General features: G+C 48.1%; 2 protein-coding genes across 2 annotated transcripts; one reads left to right on the forward strand and one right to left on the reverse strand.

The window, feature by feature from the left end:
* The first annotated feature begins 4,208 nt into the window (after positions 1 to 4,208).
* Tomm22 (translocase of outer mitochondrial membrane 22) lies at positions 4,209 to 6,123 on the forward strand. The gene is made up of 4 exons (XM_090328726.1): positions 4,209 to 4,342; positions 4,568 to 4,686; positions 5,044 to 5,161; positions 5,409 to 6,123. The coding sequence occupies exons 1-4, from the start codon at positions 4,229 to 4,231 to the stop codon at positions 5,481 to 5,483; spliced, it is 426 nt and encodes a 141-aa protein (XP_090184852.1). The 5' UTR covers positions 4,209 to 4,228; the 3' UTR covers positions 5,484 to 6,123.
* A 2,270-nt stretch (positions 6,124 to 8,393) lies between these two features.
* On the reverse strand, positions 8,394 to 20,237 carry Josd1 (Josephin domain containing 1). Its single transcript, XM_090328705.1, has 4 exons — positions 19,726 to 20,237; positions 11,289 to 11,417; positions 10,960 to 11,154; positions 8,394 to 10,394 (listed from the first exon to the last, which is right to left on the reverse strand). The coding sequence occupies exons 1-4, from the start codon at positions 19,908 to 19,910 to the stop codon at positions 10,295 to 10,297; spliced, it is 609 nt and encodes a 202-aa protein (XP_090184831.1). The 5' UTR covers positions 19,911 to 20,237; the 3' UTR covers positions 8,394 to 10,294.
* Between the last annotated feature and the right edge of the window lie 628 nt (positions 20,238 to 20,865).

Consider the following 20,865-nt stretch of genomic DNA (forward strand, 5'->3'; position numbering starts at 1 on the left):
GAAGCCCACACTGACCGTATGCCCACCATGACCGAGGCCAGGCTTGTCCACAGGAAGGGGGTGGGGGTCTGTCAACAGAGAATTGCTGGGCAGGGACAGAAGATCAGATTGGTAGCTTCTGTCTGTAACCACACTTCCTGGTCCAGGACACTGTTAAATGCAGAAGAAAAAGAACCATCCAGGGGTATGTGTGCACTTGTCTTTTTTCTAGTATTGGGGATTGAACTCAGGGCCTGAGCACTGTCCTTGGGCTTTCTCAAGACTAGAACCCTACCACATGAGCCACAGCACCACTTCTGGCTTTTTCTATGTATGTGGTACTGAGGAATTGAACCCATGCTATGCAAGCACTCTACTACGAGGCTAAACTCCTGGCCCCCAAATGTACACTTTTTTGTGTATCAGTCCTAGGGCTTTGAACTCAGGGTCTGGGTGCTATCCCTGAACAATTTTATTCAAAGCTAGCACTCTACAACTTGAACCACAGCACCACTTCTGGCTTTTCTGGGTGGTTAATTGAGGTAAGAGTCCAGCAGAGGGCCAAGAGTGTAGCCTAATGGTAGAGTGCTCGTCTAGCATTCTTGAAGCTCTGGGTTTGATTGCTCAGTACCACATACACAGAAAAAGCCAGAAGTGGCAATGTGGCTCAAGTGGCAAAGCACTAGCCTTGAGCAAAATGTGTCCAAGGACAGTGCGCAGGCCCTGAATTAAAGCCCCAGTACTGGCAAGCAAAAAAAGAAAAAAGGTCCAACAAGAGGGTTCCAGGAGTGTGGCCTAGTGGTAGACTGCTTAACTAGCATACAAAAAGTCCTGGGTTCAATTCCTTGGTACCACATACACAGAAAAAGCTGGAAGTGGTGCTGTGGATCAAGTGCTAGAGCACTAGCCCAGGGATAGTGCTCAGGCCCTGAGTTCAAGCCCCAGGACTGGAAAAAAAAGGAAAAGAGAGAGAGAGTCCAATAGACTCTACCCAGGCTGTCTTTGAATTGCAGTCCTTAGATCTCAACAACCTAAGTAGTGGATTGTAGGTGCAAGCCACTAGTGCCTGGCTCATCGTTTTTAGTTGAAGAAAGCAGCCAAGGCCAAAAACTAGCAGCTGTCTTCTATAATTCTGTTAAGGAGGCTGAAGTCTGAGGAAGCCAGCCTGGGCAGAAAACATTGATCTCAGGAAAAAGCCAAAAATAGCTTAAGGGAAAGAGTGCCATCTGTGAGCAAAGAAAGCTGAGGGAGAATGCAGGCCAAGAGTTCAAGCCCCAGGACCAGCGACAGGGTGGGGAGGTGGGGGGAAGGAAAAAGACATCCAGGCCTGAGAGGTTGGACCTCAGATGGGGAGCACTTGTTTGTCACACTGATGGGCATCCCTTCTGTCTATGACTGGCACCTTGAGGGGCCAGGGCCAGGTACCCTGCGCATGCTGGGAGATACAGGACAGTTCTGCAGTGAAGGACTTGCACTGAGTGAATGTGATAATCCCTAGGCAAGTAGTGTGTATGTGCCCGTGTGAATATGAACCCCACACTCAGCACACAGCCTACCAGTCTGTGGGTGGAGTTAGGTATGAGGCAAGTCAACAGTGAGCTGTTGGGCCAGGCGTGGTGGCTCACCCTTGAGCCTTTTTTTTTTTTTTTTTTTGCCAGTCCTGGGATTGAGCTCAGGGCCTGAGCACTGTCCTTGGACTTTCTCAAGGCTAGAGCTCTACCACTTGAGCCTCAGCACCACTTCCGGCCTTTTTCTATGTATGTGGTACCAAGGAATTGAACCCGGGTCTTCGTGCATGCTAGGCAAGCACTTTAACCACTAAGCCAAACTCCTGGCACCAAAAATGTGAGACTTATCTCAATAACTAGAAAATAGGAAGTGGAGCTGTGGCTCTAGGGGTAGCTGAAGAGGTCAGAGACAGCAGCACCCAGGCCCAGAGTTCAAGCCCCATGAACTACCAAAAAAAAAAAAAAAAAGTCATAAATAGTATGCTTCCATGGCACATTCTCTCTCAATCATGACAACAGTTTTGTGAAGTTTAGGGCTGAGCTGGCGTAGGGAAGGGCTGTCACGAGGAATGGAAATAGAAATTTCTGTGGGCGGGAGGGAACAAGTGCAGTGTTACTGTAATCTTCAGGATATGGTGTAGTCTGAGTCCTAATACGGAGCTCTAGGTGCTTGGTTGTGCTTGTATAGCCTGTTTTATGGCAGGGGTCACAGCTTCCATTACTTTCACAGAGGTACCCATCCTGTCACTAAGAGGCCCTGTATGACCAGTTTCAAATACTGACTGGCATAAAGAGGAAAGACAGAACTTATGGGTCTGAGGGAAGGAGAGCAGAGAATGTAGGGGCCCAAGGTTCCAGCAGCAGGGGCATCACTCACTTGCGGGTACTTTATCTCTTTGTCCAATGACACGACCTCTAGCACATGTCACCCTCGCTTCTGAGCATTCTCCTTGAAGCCTTTGGCAAGATCCTGCTTCTCTGGTCCTCCTTTCCATTCCTGGCCTGTCAGTGTCCCATTCCACAGAATTCTGGCCTCAGCCTTCTCTTCTGCCTTCTCTAGATCATCCCTGTAAGGAAAATAGAGAAGGAAGAAAACAGGCTGGATTCAATTTTCCACATGCTGCTTATTGAGATAAAACAGCCTTCCCACGGGCTTGGAGACTATGTCATAGCTGGGACAAGAGCTGGGTTTTTATGAGGTCGGAGCAAGACATTAATAAAAAGCCATTAAGTGAAGGGAGGTGGGGACTTTTCAGCTGGGCCTACAATGGACAGGCTTAGATTTTCCTCCCAGAGTCATGTAGTCTGCACTTACCTTTGGTGGCTTGTCTGGTATTGTGGAAAACCCAGTTTTCCATTTTCTTTTCGGCCCTCCAACTCTTGAATCTCTAGTCCAGAGCTGCATTGGCCGAACGCTAACCATCTCCACTATCCTTATCCCCACCCCTAATAAAATCAGCTTGCTTGCTTGTGAAACTGCCACCTGCATGTGGTTACTGCCTTTATAAACCTTGCTGGTCTTAGTTCTGAGACACTTCAGCCAAGGGCAAAGGGATCAGCTAATAAAAACTCTTCACCTGACCGGGAGTTTGGCCTAGTGGTTAAAGTGCTTGCCTAGCATGCATGAAGACCGGGGTTCGATTCCTCGGTACCACATACATAGAAGAAAGCCGGAAGTGGTGCTGAGGCTCAAGTGGTAGAGCTCTAACCTTGAGAAAGTCCAAGGACAGTGCTCAGGCCCTGAGCTCAAGCCCAGGACTGGCAAAAAAAAAAAAAAAAACTCTTCACCTTTAACCATGCCTCTGTGGATTTCTAGACTCCAAGGTTAGTTATTTCAGTATCTGTATGCACCTGAGAAAACAGGGTGGGGGGGTCAATCAATCCTTCAAGCTCTTCTGCCTGAGTTCTGAACATTGCATTTCATGATGTGTGTGTGTGTGTGTGTGTTGGCCCTGGAGCATGAATTAAGAGAGTGGACACTGTCTCCAGTTGTTTTTGGTTTTGCTCAAGGCTAGCATTCTTTGGGGGGCGTGGGGGATCAGTCATGGGGCTTGAACTCTAGGCCTGGGCGCTGTCCCGGAGCTCTTCAGCTCCAGGCTGCCGCCCGACCCCTTGAGCCATCGCTCCACTTGGGGTTTTCTGGTGGTTAATTGGACTCTCCTGAACGTTGGTGCCCAGGCTGGCCTCGAGCCGCGATCCTCAGGTCTTGGCCTCCTGAGTCGGCAGCACGTTTTTCCTCCCCGTCCTGGGGTGTGAACTCGGCCTGGGGCGCTGTCCCTGGACTTCTTTTGCTCCAGGCCAGCGCCCGAGCGGTACCTCGGGCGGTACCGCGGAATGGAGCCCCGGGCTTCCTGCACGCTAGGCAGTCCCGGCCCGGCAGTTCCACCGCAGCGGTGGGTGGGTGCGCGGTGGGCACGAGTCTCCTCCTCGGGATTCCGGAAGAAACAACCAGCAAACCTTTGGATGGGAGTTCTTGGTGCCACCAAGCCCCAGACCCCGGGCGGGCTGGCGCGACGCGTCCACGGAGGCCACGGAGCGCGGAGCTGCGGGCGCGCGGGGCCCCGGCACCGGGGAAGGCAGCGCGTGGGGCCGCGCCGGCCGGCCCGAGGACCGGCGGTTGGAGGACCCGCGGCCGGGGGCGCCGTTCTGTCCCCGTCCGCGTCTCGTTCCCGGAAAGACGCTCTGCCCGCCGCTGAGCGGGGCTCACCTGCTCCCTTCCGCTTCCGGTGTCCCTTCCAGCCATGGCCGCCGCCGCCGCCGCCGGCGCCGGGGAGCCCGTGTCCGCCGACGAGCTGCTCCCGAAAGGCGACGCGGAGAAGACCGAGGAGGAACTGGAGGAGGACGACGACGACGAGGTACGCGCGCCCGGCGAGGAGCGCGGCGGGCGCGGGCTGCCGGAAGTGCGGGCTCCGCGTGCCGCGGTCCCCGCGCGAAGGTGGCGGGGCGCTGGGCGGTGGGGTCGGGGCCGCGCCGGGCGGGTGCGGTGCGGCTCCTGGGGCGGGGGGGGCCCGGCGGCTCCCGGCGGACGGCCGTGGAGCATCCCGCCGCCGCGATCGCGACGCGTGCCTCCTCCATCGCAGCTAGACGAGACCCTGTCGGAGCGACTCTGGGGGCTGACGGAGATGTTCCCGGAGAGGATCCGGTCCGCGGCTGGAGCCACCTTTGATCTCTCCGTCTTCGTGGCTCAGAAAATGTACAGGTGAGGGGCGAGGGCGAGCCGGCCGCGTGCACGGGCGCTGGAAGCTGCAGACCTGGGCTTGGGTGACCTTGGGATGACAGGAGTCACCTTTCTAACTCCTCTTCCGAACGTGGGGGTTCGAGGTCGTTTCAGGGTGTCCGAGCTGCTTTATAAGACCTCGGGAGAGTAGGGCTCCCAGAACTGTCCCCACGGTTTCTGGTTAGGAGTGGCCCAAGGAGGGCAGAGAACATTCGGATCAGACATTGGCGCACGGGGGAGATGTCGTTCCTGGTTCCCTCTTGGCCACATTGCCTAGGTTTTGGTCTGATTTTTTTTTTCTTCCATCCCTCCCTGCTCCCCTTCCCCCCCACCCTACAGGTTTTCCAGGGCAGCCTTGTGGATTGGGACCACTTCCTTTATGATCCTGGTTCTTCCTGTTGTCTTTGAGACTGAAAAGTTGCAAATGGAGCAACAGCAGCAGCTGCAGCAGCGGCAGGTGAGCCCCAGGCTCTGCTGGGCTTTTTCCCAGCAGTGGAGACAAAAGTTAACTTCTCCAGTGCCTGTATATATAGGTGGGGCATAGGTGAGGCAGTTCACGTGTGGGTGGGGAGTGCAATCTGGCCCGTGCTCCTAGATGCCAGGGGCTCTGCTTTGTTGAAAACTTTGTGTACCCCATCAGGTATGAAAATGAAACCCATAGCCAGTACAGTGTTTTAACACCTCTCTCTCTCTTTCTTTTCCAGATACTTCTAGGGCCTAACACAGGGCTATCAGGAGGAGTGCCAGGAGCCCTGCCTTCCCTTCCTGGAAAGATCTAGATTGTTATGCTATGTTTGAGAAGTCTAGGTGGGAGAACTTTGAGATTCAGTTATGTTTGAACTGCTGATTATTTGGATTTCTTTTTCCTTCTTAAATTTTGGCACGATGATCTATCCAAGCCCGAGGGGGGAAATTCTCCAGACCTCATTGTCTCAAGGAAAGACCCACCTTGTAACTTTGCCCTCCATGCTGTCCTCATTCTGATACCACAGTGCAGCCATGTGGATGGTTTTTCCAGTGCTGGCTCTCATCCCTTTCAGTAAATTGCTCTCCTCACTACCCATTCTAGGGTAGAAACTAATGCCAGTGGGAAAGCAGCACCCCTGGCTTTTTTTTTTTTTTTTTAAGATGGACGTGTTGGGGATAAACATGCACACAATACAAAACGGACAAAATGCATTGGAGCAGTAGTATATAGCAGTCACCGGGGATCTCTTAAAGGAACAAGGCTTGCTGAAGCCTTAGCTGTAGATGGGGATGATGGGGACGTTGGAGGACAGAGCAGGAGCTCATTTCCTCTGTACGTTTTGGCTATTAGACCTATGTGTATGTGTGTGGTGTCTGTATGTTTTAAAAAAAAAAAAAAAAGTCGATGCTCACTTTTGTATTTAAATATTAAAAAAAAGATTCCACCTCAAAGTTTCATCCAGTAAGTACTCCAAAATTAAGAGACCACTTTAGATGACCAAAGACATACTATATACTGCCTGTTGCATTTCCTCTTGCCTAAGCTAGCACCTAATGATAAAAATTTATTTTGGGGCCAGGAGCGTGGCCTAGTGGTAGAGCTTGCCTAGCATGTGCAAAACCCTGGGTTCAATTCCTCAATGCCACATACATAGAAAAAGCCTTCTGAAGTGGTATGTGGCTCAAGGGGTAAAACACTAGCTTTGAGAAAGCTCAAGGACCGTGTCCAGACCCTGAGTTCAAGCCTTAGGATTGGCAAAAAAAAAAAAAAAAAGGTGGGGGAGAGGGGGGCTTGGAGTTTAGCCTAGTGGTAGAGTGCTTGCCTAGCATGCACAAAGACCCGAATTTGATTCCTTGGTACCACATACATAGAAAAAGCCAGAAATGGTGCTGTGGCTCAAGTAGTAGAGCTCTAGCCTTGAGAAAGCCCAAGAACAGTGCTCAGGCCCTGAGTTCAAGGCCCAGGACTGGCAAAAAAAAAAAAAAAAATGGCCAAGAGCCTCCCAGTAGCATCTTTGCCTCAACTTTAAATGATTAGTCACTTTGAGACTCAACAGCAGGGGATAACTTGTCTGTGTAATTTGTACTCTTAATGACATTGTACAGTTTATATAAATGATTTACAGAAAGTACTAGTTTCTGCTTTCTGGGACAAGGGATAAGTCTGCAGATAGGACTTTTTGTGACATAGCCTTACACAGCAACAGGGTTAAGTAATTTACACAAGGCCTCAAAGTAAGCTCTGAACCTGGATTCTAATGCAACCTCCCAACTAGACTCCCTGCTGGGCACTCTAGTCAGCCAAGGCCCTGGGTTGAAGTGTAGAGAAAACGAATACAAGCAGTACTGATACAATGCTGCTGGGTGCTAAAGGCTCACACTGGTAATCCTAGCTACTCAGGAGGCTGAGATCTGAGGAACAGGGTTCAAAGCCAGCCCAGGCAGGAAGTAAGACTTGATCTCTTAACCACCAAAAAGTCTGAAGTGCACTGTGGTTTAAGTGGTAGAATACTAAGCTTGAGCCAAAATGCTCAGTGGCAGTGTCCGGGCCCCAAGTTCTAGCCCCAGGACCCCCCCCCCCTTAAAAAACTTCAGCACCTCGATTTTGAGAACAGATGTAGCCCAGGCTGGTTCTTTACCTTGTGGTCTGTACCACCTCACTCCTGGGAATTAATAGTCATGTGCCCCCAGGGCCCAGCTCAGAGGCATCTTTTGAACCATATGCCACTTAAAACAGTTTTTCTTTGGATTTTTTTCAGGTGAGAGGTCTTATGAAAAGTATGATAAATCTCTGAAAGGTGACTATGATAGTAACACTGTGTGTATATTTTAGTACTAGGCTTGAACATAGGGTCTCTTGTGCTCATGCAGCTTTTGCTCTTTAATAGTTCTTTTTTTGCTAGTTAACTAGATAAGAGTCTGATTATCTGGCAAGGCACCTTTCAAATGACCATCTTCAGATCTCCATTCCTGAGTAGGTAGGATCACAGGCATTAGCCACTAATGAATTACTCTGTGTGCAGGTACTGAGGCTTGAATTCCAGGCCTAAGTGCTGTCCCTCAACTTTTTGCTCAAGCAAGTGCTCTCTACTACTTGAGCCACAGCTCCACTTGCAACATTTTGGTGGTTAATTGGAGATGAGGGTCTCAGGATTCCTCCCAGAACTGGTGTTGAGCTGTCCAATCCTCAGTTTTTAGGCTCCCGAATAGCTAGGATTATATAAAGTAGTCCTACTTTTAAAATAGTATAAAAAGTTTTTGTCTTAGCTGGGCACCAGTGGCTCACACCTGTAATCCTAGCTACTAAGAGACTGAGATCTGAGGATTGCAGTTTGAAGCCAGGTTTCGGCAGAAAAGTCTGCCCAAAAAGCCAGAAGTAGAGTTGTGATTCAAATGGTAGAGTGCTAGGCTTGAGCACAAAAGCTCACAAACAGAGCCTAGTTCTAAGTTGAAGCCTCAGAACAGGCTCAAAAAGCTTTTTTTTTTTTTTTTTTTTTGCCAGTCCTGGGCTTGAGCTCAGGGCCTGAGCACTGTCCTTGGACTTTCTCAAGGCTAGAGCTCTACCACTTCAGCCTCAGCACCACTTCCGGCTTTTCTATATATGTGGTACCAAGGAATCGAACCCAGGTCTTCATGCATGCTAGGCAAGCACTTTAACCACTAGGCCAAACTCCTGGCCCTCAAAAAGCTTTTGTCCTTACAAAAGAACTCAGACAAGGAGATAGAGATACAGTTTTCATTTTTAATATTTGGTTAAACAAAATACATCTTTGTAAACAAACCCAGCACAAGGCCAACAAAAAGGGGAAATAAAAGCAAGAAAAACAAAGCCTAGGGTTGCCCTTACTGGGCATCGGGGTCAGACCTACCCACTTCTTTAAAGGAAGTGGGGCTTTTTGCCCTTGGGCATCAGCATGGGTCCCTGTTCCTAAGCACCAGAATAGGATATGAACAGAGAAACCAGCCCTGAAATATTGAGGCATCTTTGCATATCCCATTGGCTCCTGGACTCTGCGTGCACAGGAGTCCTCTGAAGTTCCGTTTGCACAGGCCCAAACAGTTTGGAGAGGAGCTTCCTCCTCTTCCCAGGAAATGGCTATCACGGACAGTGCCAATGGACCCCAGGTCCTGCTTATGACAATCAGCAGTGTTGGCTGTAACGTGTGGCTGGTGGTGTTGGAATGTCATTGTGCAGGGGTAGAGCTCCCTGTGGTGCCAAGCAGGTCTGGGGTGGAAAAGGGAGCACAAGAGACCGGCCAGCTGGCCAGCTGCTGAGAGAGCGTAACAGTAGCCGTTTGGGCCTCTTGTTAAACAGTTCGCCATAAAAAAACAGCCTTGGATTGAAGATACATGTGCAGAAAAAGTGCTGGTGTAAACATGCACTCCAGTCACGGGGCAGGGGCGGTGGGGGGAGCCCCAGCTTCCCCCCACTAAGCTTGCTCAGAAACAACATGCAGGCCCAGGCTGGCTCTGCTGCTGAAGAAAAGTCTGGCCAGTGGGGCAGCTCTTGACCTGCCAAAACCATACATCTGTAAAGGTTAGCCTGCCCACCCCTGCATGCCCACCTGCCTTGCACCTAGCCAGTGTGATGACAAGTGGTAAGGTACTTATTTCGGCTGTCATGTTTTCCAAAGATACAAGAGAAGAGTGGCTTACAACTGTCTCAAGAGGTAGGGGTGGGCTAGTCCTCAGTTGACCAAAAAGGACACCGCATGGTGTACCTAATCTCTGTGACTATCAAAGTCCAAGGCTTTTATCTAGCTGCTCCTAAACAACTTATCATCACTTTTCCTCTCATTCTGGCCCAATTGGTGGAGTTTATTTGGATTTTGCTGGAATGGGCCAACTGGAAAACAGTCTCCTTGTCTTTTGGCCCAGAGCATTCTACCCAATGTAGTGAAATAGTAGGAACAAAACTGGAGTGAATGAAACCATCCGTGACGTCCTGTGTGGCTGTAGCCACGCTCCCTCCGGTATCTCCCACCTCTGCCTTGCTATAATGCTTGCTTGAAATACTGGAGAACTTCTCATTATAAAACTCCCAGGCTGCCTATAAACCACTCTCTCCAACGGGATGAGGGATGGACTGGAGGTATGGCGCAAATGTAGAGCGCCAGCTGTGAGAGAAAATGGGATAAGGGGTGGCATTACAGGTTGCAGGTGGCATGTAATGCCACTGCTGGGTTTCCTGAGACACATTATGCTCTGGGTCATTTGAGCCAGTCACTGAGTTCTCAGTGTCTTCAGACCCACTTGCCACAGGGGAAGCAAGAGGCTTCTCTGTGAGCCTGAAGCAGCAGTGACAACTGGAGCAGAACCTAGATCAAGCTCTCAAACAGGAAAAAATCGGCAAGGCTTACCTTGCCTCCTTCTCTGAAACAGAACAAAGGCTCTCTTTCAATGGCTTTCCTTAAGTGCTCTGAGCTCCTACCTTCCTTCCCAGGCACAGACAAAAGTGAGTGGGTCTTAGACAGTTCACATATCTGTCCTACTGCACTGGCAGATCTGAAGGGGAAACTCGATGAGATGTTTGGGGAACTGACCAGAGCAGACCCACTTACAGGCCACCCCACATTACAGAGGGCTGAGGGTTGAGGCAAGAGGCAGGCTGGGTAGAACTGGGCTACATATCAGCCCTCCAACTCTGCTGGGCTTCTACCTCTTCTGGTACCACCAGCAGGAGTTCACAGTTCTTCCCTCGCAAATGATGTTTTAGAAATTTCCTATAGAAGAAGGAAGAGCAAGAGAAAGTCAACTGCTGATGAATCATGGCCAAATCCCAGTCTAGGGGCCACACCTTCCCAGAATCCTCAACACTGATGTTCCATATCCACCCTAAAGCACACGAGTAAGGACTGCTTCCTGGAGGGTTATACATTTGGTTTCCAAACATTCAGCTAACCTGTACTTCTGCTCATTATCATATATTACTGTCCATGGTAGCCAGTTCTGTGAGAAACTGGACACAATAGTATTCTAATGGACTGTTTAAAAAGAAAATGCACTTTAGTCCCAGAGAAATTTAATCCTCTCTGGCCTTTCTCTGAACCGACTCGAGGGAACATGGTAGTAGCCCCACCAGACTGGGGGCCAGTGTCCAAGGCTGTGGAGTCTGCATACCAAAGGGATGGAGGTCCTACAGGTCTTTCTAGTCTGAGGGCCTGTGAATCCAATCAAGGCAGGGAGACGCTTAAAGGATGCAGGAACTTCATTTTTTTTTGTCAACTAACCACCCAACTCATCCAATGTAGCAAAGGAGCTGGCAGCTTAGCCACCCAGGGGGATTACCTGAGCTCGCTCTCGCCTCCAATCCATTCTGGCATCTTGAGTTTGGAGTCGAGGTTGTAGTATGCTCCTCCCACCTCTCGAACACAGATCCAGTGCTGCCTTTTGAGAGGCAACTTGAGGGGACCCCAGCACAGGCTGGAGGGCAGGTTCATGATGAAGCCCATGACATTAGTGAGGGCAATAACACCAACATCCCTGCAGAATAGCAATGGTGTCAGGCTGAGGCAGTCAACCTCTAAGGTCCCCCCAAAGTCAAGCCGGAAGTACCAACACGGGGGGCTTATACCACACCCTGCTGGGATCCATCAAGTCAAGCCAGTTCCCATTACCTGCGCTTGTCCCACCAAACAGCTTCATAGCCTTTGGTTTGAAGTGCAGCCATAATAACATTCACATCGTAGTTTCCATTTCCCAGCATGCTCTTCTTGTGGGGTGTCACCATGGTGTTTGGAGACAATCTAAAATATGGCAAAAACAGGGCTGAGACTTGCTGGACTGCCTGACCTCCTTAGAAGGGCAGTGCACATCACTGCCCCTGTGGTTTATTCCTAAGTATTTCTCCTATCCTAGGAACTACTACTCCTCTTCTTATAGAAACAATTCCAGAGAGGGCGGATCTACCTGCCTCCTTTCAGGAAATGAATTCAATGGATACAAACAATGTTCTGTGGAAGTGCCTCATTTGTGAAATCCCTGGTCTACTTCGGCCTTCCTGCCTTTGATGTATGCCTGCAATCCTAGCACTTGGAAAGGGAGTTACAGACCAGCCCAGACAACCTCCTGAAACCCTATCTCAAAAAAAGGATCACAACTGCCAGGCACCAGTGGCTCACACCTGTTTGAAGCCAGGTTGGGCAAGCAAGTCTGTGAGACTTAATTCCAATTAAACACACAAACAAAAAGCTAGAAGGGGAGCTATGGCTCAAGGGGTAGAGCACTAGCCTTGAGCAAGAGCTCAGGGGCAGTGTTTAGGCTCCAAGATTAAACCAATTAAAAACTTTCTCCATATATAACAACACTGATTTTTTTTTGTTGTTGTTTGTTTGTTTTTTTGCCAGTCCTGGGCTTGAGCGCAGGGCCTGAGCACTGTCTTTGGATTTTCTCAAGGCTAGAGCTCTACCACTTGAGCCTCAGCACCACTTCCGGCTGTTTTCTATGTATGTGGTACTGAGGAATTGAACCCGGGTCTTTGTGCATGCTAGGCAAGCACTCTACCACTAGGCCAAATTCCTGGCCCCTGATTTTTTTTTTTTTTTTTTGCCAGTCCTGGGTTTTGGGCTCAGGGCCTGAGCACTGTCCTTGGACTTTCTCAAGGCTAGAGCTCTACCACTTGAACCTCAGCACCACTTCCGGCTTTTTTCTATGTATGTGGTACCGAGGAATCGAACCCGGGTCTTCATGCATGCTAGGCAAGCACTTTAACCACTAGGCCAAACTCCCGGCCCCTTTTTTTTTTTTTAATGAAAGTGTTAGGGATGGAATCTAGGGCTCCACACCTGCCAAGCCAGTGCTCTACTGCTGAGTTTTACCCATATTGATAGTTTTAAACCATACTTCCACCACTGCTTCAAACCACCTAGTCCTCACAGAACTTAAGTGCAACATAAACACCACTCCCTGAGATCCTGCCCACCTCCTACCTCTTGTGGGGTCTCCCACCTTCTTTCTGTCCTTTATTCAAAGCTCTTACTTCGCTCTCGTTGATGTCCCTATCATCTGGAATGTTCTTCACCCAGACCATCATTTGCTTTTGCTCCTTATGTGGATCTCAACTGCTTCTACCATAGAGAGGCATTTTCTCACCAGCCATTGCCTGTCTACTCACCTTTGGTTTAATTGCAGCCATTTGTTAATATAGATACAATTTCTCACGTCTTTTTCCACACTAGCAGGACATCAGAGGCCTGTCTACTTCTCACTGTATTCCTGGGGTCTAAAAAGAGCCCACCTGGCACATGACCAATGCTCTTGTGTTTATTTTTGTTATTCTGCATCTCTTTCTAGAATTAGCAGTTCTCTTAAATGTAAAATAACCCCCTGCTTGTCTTCAGAGCCAAGATGGAAGAATGTGACAAGGACATTCTGATTCCACTCTCTGAAAACAAATGTTGTTTAACCTGAAATAAACACCACGCGCTAAAAACCTGGGCCAAGCACTATGCTTTCACATGTGTCTCATTCAATCTTCACAATAAACCTATGTGGATATAAATTATTTCTACTTTGTAACCCTGATGTTCGGTGGTTCTGAGGAACTTATCCATCTGTAATCAACAAGTATCAGAATTAGAATTCAAACTTGAGAGGGGAGGGTGGGAGGGAAATGGGGACCATGGCATAAGAAAGGGTATCAATGTGTGTGAAGTTCTGCACCTTCTATTTGGTGAATATAATGTAACCCTTCTATTAACCACAATAAAAAAATTTAAAAAAAAGAATTCAAACTTGAGTTTATGAGAATCTATACAGTACAGCCAAGACTCAAGAATTAGAAGACAATGGTGGTGGCAGTTTGCTGCTAAGAGGAAAAAGCCATCTGAGTCCTTGAGGCTTGGGACTGAAACAGTTTAAAAGGACAAAGCACTCCCACCCCTCCCTCACTCTTCCTACTCCTGCTCCAGTGAGAAAACATAGGAAAGAGGGCTGGGCTGAAGCTCTAACGGATCCTTTCCCTCCACCCACTCTTAACTAGCCATTCATTCCTGGCCAGGCAGAGTCTTCCCAAGGCTGTGGCCACTTTCCTATCATCTATCTCCCCACAAGTTTAAGTATGGCTCCCGTGATTAGCTCCTCACTGGGAGAGCAAAGAAACCTACAAGAATTCCAAGAGTACATAACATGTCCTTCATCTTGAACCTCCAGAAACAGTGTTATTTATTTACATAAGATGCTTCAGGGCCAGACACCTGTGGCTCATTCCTGTAATCCTAGATACTCAGGAGGCTGAATATGAGAATTTAGATCAAGGCTCAAAGGACAAACTCAAGAGTCTTATCTCCAATTAACTAGCAAAGTGGAGGCACGGCTCAAGTGACCAAGAGAGAAAAAGCCATGCAAGAGCCTAAGGTTCTGAGTTCAAGCTCCTGCCCCTCCTATATTTTGTTCCCAAAGACAAAGTGACTAGACAGAGATTTGTTCTATAAGTGGCATTCATGGCCTTCCTTTCTTGTCTACTCTACATCTCGCCTCCCTGGGGCTATAGACCCAGACTTCTGAAACTGATTTTGCTTCCAAACTTTCCCAACTTCTGGCCTGCTCACCACGGTGCCATTTTACTGGCCTCTATGGAATGATGGTAGAACTAACTGCTGACCTTATCTTTCCTGGCCACTTCTCAGCCCCAAGGAGGAAGCCCTCCTGACTCCTCTCTGAAAAAGGACACATGTACATCTGCATTCACATCCAGCACCATCCATGCTAATTGTGAGATTGAGTCTCTAAGACTGCCACCTCATCTAGAAAATGGGAACGTTTCCTACTTTATAGGAATGAAGAATTCACTTCATATATGTCCAACCAGATAATAAATTCCTGGAATTTTTTTTTACTTTTGATTCTTTTATCCCTCACAGAGCCATAACAACTGAATAAATATGTTGCCCAAATAGAGCAATATAGGAAATGCTGTGCAGTTTCTACCCCATTCTACAGGGCTGATTACCCAGAAGCAGGGACCTCCCAACCCATCCATCATGTCAACTTACTTGCTTTAACAGTAACCTATTGGCTTGGCTGCTTCCATGGGCTGATAACTTAAGCCAACAATTTGTGGAGATACTGTAAATAAGGAAGCAGAAGTGCAAAGGTTACAGTGACTCGCACAGTCATGCGCAGTTGGGGAGAGGCACAGCCAGGTTCAATCACATCTGAGACAATACTGAACCTTTCAGGACCCACTCCATGACTGCATGCCACAGGATCTGGAGGGAAAGTTTCCTTGGGACTCCCTGGCAAACTCCAGTTCAGGAGTGTTTTACTGACTTGCACAGAAATTTAGGGCTGTGCAGCAAGCCCATGTTTGTTTCATGCTTGTGGAAGTCAGAACTGACAAGCTCTCAGGTGGTCTCTAGTCCAGGTCTCTACTGACATCTTCAGGCAAGTCCTTGCCCACACCCAAGCACACTATGACACTTGAGCAATGTCTCTGATCTTTCCCCCACTCTGGGGTCAAGCTTCCTCACTCCTGACTCTTCCATCCTAGGGCCCCTGGTTGTTGATCAGTTCAATTCAGTTCTAAGTGTCTACTTATTTCTACTTCAAGTGTGAGTCATCTCATATCCAGGACTCATGGAACTCCACCCTTCTTTCCTATTTCTCTCTTTATCTGGCTATGATTCAACTGCTAGAATGAATTTCCTCTCAGTAAAATAGCACTTATCAACATCTTCCCCTTTCTAACTCTCTCTTCAAAAGCACCACAGAACTTTAGTCTATAAACTAAGTAAAGCTATTTAACCTTACTAATTTTACCTCTTTTTCCACTGATGGAAAGGAACTATCTTCTCACTGTGAAAACTGCTCTCCATTCTTTGCTCTTTGCTCTTGAGCTTCAGGCCTGCCCAGCCGCTGGCTTGTTTTTGTTCCCCAGTGCCTCCCAGTGCCTGGCACACTGAAGGCAGCTCTCCATGTTTGTCTAAAACATTCTTTCCTCTCTCCTTTACCTCTTCCCACTTTGCTTCTCCTCAGGATTCCTTCCACTCTTGGTGGTTGTTGTTCCCACCAATCCACACAGAATGTGCGCGAATAAAAATGCTTGTTATAGAGTCCCACTTCTGGAATTCTCATATACTGGCTGGCTTGTAGTCTGAGGCTGCTCTTTATACTGTGTTGACAGGAAGCAAAGCAGTGCAGTGGAACATGTGAAACTTTGAAAGGAAGAGGACCTGCTTCCATGAGGGTGCTTAGCAGACACTCCCCATCTTTCATTCAGGGAAAACACTACTATAAAACCCTGTTATTATCTACTAACTGGATAACCAGAGTCCAGACCTCTAGTCCTGGCCTAACTCCATGATTACCTAGCTGGACATACAATTACTAATATACAACTCTACCACACCTTTCCCATCAGTAGCAAGCAAGCAGCCCTACAAAGCATAGAACCAAATCCTGCCATTAGTAACTAGGAACTGTGAATCAAGCCAAGTGGTGGCTCACGCCTGTAATCTTAGTACTCAGGAGGGTGAGATCTAAGGATCATCGTTCAAAACCAGCCAAAGCAGGCAAGTCTGTGAAACTCATGTCCAATTAACCTAAAAGTAGAGCTGTGGCTACAATGGTACAGCTAGCCTTGAGAGAGAAAAAAGAATCTCAGGGACAGCACCCAAACTTCTAGTTCAAATCTCAGGACTGTCACAGTCAATTTGATCAATAAACTTGAGAACTTTGAGTGCCACGATTTCCTCATCTGGAAAAATGAAAAACAGCTGGGTGCTGGTAGCTCATGCCTGTAATCCTAGCTACCCCAAAGGCTTAGATCTGATTACATTTCAAAGCCAGACCAGCAGGAAAGTCCATGAGACTCTTATCTCCAATTAACCAACAAAAAATGGTCCTATAGTTCAAGTGGTAAAAACTCAGGGACAATAATCAGGCCCTGAGTTCAAGCCCCAGGATCCCCCATCCCCCAACCTCAGTCCTACAACTAAATTATTAGCACAAGGCAGGTGCTTTAGGCTGGGAGAGTAGCCTAGTGGTAGAGTGCTTACCTGGCATGCACAAAGCCCTGAGTTTGATTCCTCAGTACCACATACATAGAAAAAAGCCAAAAGTGGTACTGTAGATCAAGTGACAGATTGCTAGCTTTGAGTAAAAAGTGTCCAAGGACAGTGCCCAGGCCTTGAGTTCAAGCCCCAGGCCAAAAAACAAAAAACAAAAACCACCAAACACCAAAAAATGGTGTTTTGCACGAAGTTATATATGTCAGTGATCTCTTCAGCATTACACCTCTCACAAAGTACCAAGCACACTCAGCTGCTTCCTATGAATCCTCCCTAGATTGGGAAAATAGCTTACATGTAGGAATGCAAGAAATATGAATGGCTGTCTACTAGGAAAGAGTTTGTCCTTTCTCCTTTTTGTCACATAACTTGGGTGATTTGAAACATGTTATCCTACCTCCTTGGCCCCATCTCTGGAAGCATGAACTCAACTTGCTGCCAGATAATGACCCTGATGCAAAGGACACTCTTACCCTGCTGCAGTGAAGGCATCACTCTGGTTTTTCCTGGCACTGGACAACAAGTGCTTTCACTATAGTTCTGTACATACATTTAAATTACCATTCTCTAAGGAAAAGGCCTAGGATTCTTTCAGGTTAAATGTCCCGTACCTATGTTTTCTACATAGCATTTTCTAGCTGTAATTCACATTGCTGTGTGCAGAAAATATCATCTCTAAGTGAAGGTCATTTGGAGCTGTCAATATAAAGAATTCTTGAGGGAGCTGGGAATATGGTTTAGTGGTAGCATGCTTGCCTAGCATGCATGAAGCTCTGGGTTCAATTCCTCAGTACCACATAAATAGAAAAAACTCAGAAGTGGCTCAAGTGGTAGAGTGCTAGCCTTGAGCACAGAGAGGCTCAGGTACAGAGCATACTTCCCAAGTTCAAGCCCTAGGACCAGCAAAAAAAAAAAAAAATTCTCAAGTTTTCTCTAGTTTAAGACTAAGCCTCGTTCTAACTGAAATAATCAGACAGACTCACTGCTGAGGTTCTTATCTGCAGACATGCTATAGTATCCACCCAAACTAGATCTCAAGGGCTTTGTCTGGTAACAGAATTTTAATGTTTTACTGGGACAGGGTCATTCTATTTAGCACAGACTGACTTCAAACTCATGATCTTGTTCCTCCCAATTTCTGGAATTACAAGTGTATACCACCATTACCACCACTCCCACTTGGTGAAAGAAGTCTAGAAAATCAGAGCAAAGAACAGATTTATTGGCTATCAGTGGCTCCATCCTATAATCCCAGCTACTCAGGAGGCTGAAATCAGAATATTGGTTCCAGACCAGTGGGAAGAGGGCTGAGGAAAAAAAAAAAAGCATCTTATTAAGAAAAGCTAGGAGGCCAGGAGTTTGGCATAGTAGTAAGAGTTGCTCGCCTAGCATGCAGACAGCCCAGTTCAATTCCTCAGTACCACATACATAGAAAAATGCCAGAAGTGGCACCGTGGCTCAAGTGGTAGAGCTCTAGCCTTGAGAAAGCCCAAGGACAATGCTCAGGCCCTGAGCTCAAGCCCCATGAATTACCAAAAAAAAAAAAAAAAAAGCTGGGATTGATAGCAGGTGGCTGTCATCTCAGCTGCAGCATAAATAGGAAGATTAAGGTCCAGGCCCACTGGAGCAAAAAACAAAAAAAAAAAAAAAAAAAAAGAACTTATCTCAAATAACTGTGGCTCAGGCAGTAGTAAAAGCACTTGCTTAGGAGGTATGAGATCCTGAGTTCAAACCTCAGTACCATAGAAAGAGAAAGAGAGAGAGAGAGAGAGAGAGGGAGAGGGACAGAAAGAGGGAGAGGGAGAAGGAGAAGGACTTCTTGCCACTGTAGGATGTAGGATGACATTTATTTTAAGCAGATCAGACAGAAAGGCTATTCAGAAGTAAAAAAAAAAAAAAAATCAGGAGCTCATGACTGTAATCCTACTACTCAGGAGATTGAGATCTGAGGTTTGCAGTTCAAAGCAAACCCAGGGAAGAAAGTTCATGAGACTCTCATTACCAATTAACCAGCAAAAAGTCACAAGTGGAGCTGTGGCTCAAGTGGCTGAGCCTTAGACTTGCGCAAAAAATACTCAGGAATCGCACCCAGGTCCTGAGTTCAAGCCCTAAGACACCAAAAATAATAATAAAAGTAGAAAAGAGGGATCTGGAGTCAGCTCCAAATCACAACTAAGCTAGTCAGAAGTTACTTGGACAAATGACCTGACCTTTCTACCCATTTCTCTATCAGTCAAACAACAGAAGGCGAAGCAGTATATGAAAAAAAAAAAACCAGGCCAGCACATGGTGTCAGCAAAAACCTAAACACCTTTCTTGTGCTACCCATCACATTACACCTTCAGTGACAAGTGACATTTCTTATCTGCTTCCAGACAGTAAACTTCTTTGTGGTAGGACTTGAGAGAGGAAGTATTATTCAAGCTCAGTTGCCAATAGCAGAGATACAAATCTGAATTCAACCCTGGCTCCAACACTTACATTACCCTGGACAAATTCCTGCACTTCACTGAGCCCTGTCTTCACTAATTACAAATAATACTGATAAGCCAGCTGCTGGTAGCTCACACTTGTAATTTTAGCTTCTCAGGAGGCTGAGATCTGACAATTCAGGTTTAGAGCCTGTCCAGGGAAGGAAAGTCTGTGAGACTCTTACCTTCAATTAACTAGTAAAAAAAACTAGAAGCAGAAGTATGGCACAAGTGGAGGAGCACCAGCCTTAACCAAAAAAGCTAAGGGACAGCACCTATGCCTGGAGGTCAAGCTCCAGGGCCAGCATACCAAAAGGAAAGAATTTCTATAACAGGGATTCCTCAGGGCTGCTTACTGGAGATAACAGTAATGGCTGGATGGCAGACTATTATTCTATAGCAAGAGGTAACAACTCTCCCATAACTGTGCCCCATATGGCTGCTGATGGCATCTAGCAAATATCTGTAGGGAAGAAAGTTGATGTCCCTGAGCCACTGCCTCACCCACCCAAATTAAAAAAACAAACAACAAAACAGAAGGGAGGGCATCCTGCTGCCAAGAATGGGAACCCTACCTCTGGAAAATCTCCTGCAGCGTTTCCCTTGTGAAGGCGGTGCGGTCCTGGAAGACGTTGTTGAGGGCGTGGAGGGCACAGAGCTCCCGGCGCTGTTTCTCATGGTAGATTTGGGGTGGTGTCGCCTGGGGCAGCTCCAAGGATTCAGATTTGGCCTTGTCTCCTTTCCATGGCATGCAACTCATGTTTTTTTTTTTGTTGTTGTTGTTGTTGTTTCCCGTATTGGGGTCCAAAGAGGGCTCAAAACACCCCACTCTTCCTCCAGAGGAAGATGTACGCTGATGTTTTTTCAGGATTCCTGAGGTCCACCTTATTTTCTGGTGTCCATAATTTATGCTTTGTCACTGGGAGAAACGGTGGCTTGCAATCAAAAGGGGGAGGAAAAAAAAACTCCACCTCTTCTCAATAGAAAAATAACTTGTTTATATTGCCAACCCTGTCAAAGTGCAGAATTTTTTTTAAAAAAAAATCATATAAAATGTACGATGTTTGCCCTTTTTTTTTTTGCACAACCCCCCTCCCACCCCCCTTTCAAAAAAAAAAAAACAAAAAACCAACAACTCAATTTTCTTGATGTCTTTTTCCTCTCTGCAAATGCCAACTAGGCCTCAATGCGGGAGGAGCAAACGGATTCGGTCACATCGCTCCTTTTCTTCCATGTCGCTCGGATGATCACCAGGCCACCGCCGACTCAGAGGGCAGAGCCTAGGGAGTGGATAAACGCCCGGTTCAATTCGTGGAACCGCCCGGACCCTGGGCGCAGCCCTCCATGCCCTGGGGCGGGCGCGGTGGCGGGCGGGCGGGCCGGCGGGCGGGCCGGCGGGCGGGCGGGCGGGCAGGGCTCCCCGGGAAGCCGGGACTCGTCCTCCTCCCTCGTCGCTGCCCGGCGGACACGACGACTCCGGTCGGCTCCGCGGGCGCACCCGGTCCCCGCCCGGGGGAAGGTCCAGCGCCCGCCCGAAGCCCTCGAGGGTGGGGCCGGACGTTCGTCTCACCCTCCCGGCGGCGGGGACTCACCGGGCTCGCCGCCCCCACCCCAACCCCCTCGCCGTCACGTGAGCCAGAGCCCAGGCGTCCTCCCGCTCTCCCTCCCCGCCCGGCTCTCTGCCTCGACGAGACAGGCTCGCCGCGGGCCGCCAG

Source organism: Megascapheus bottae, chromosome 2, assembly GCF_031878675.1.
Source record: "Megascapheus bottae isolate mThoBot1 chromosome 2, mThoBot2.hap1, whole genome shotgun sequence".
NCBI classification, from domain to species: Eukaryota; Metazoa; Chordata; class Mammalia; order Rodentia; family Geomyidae; genus Megascapheus; species Megascapheus bottae.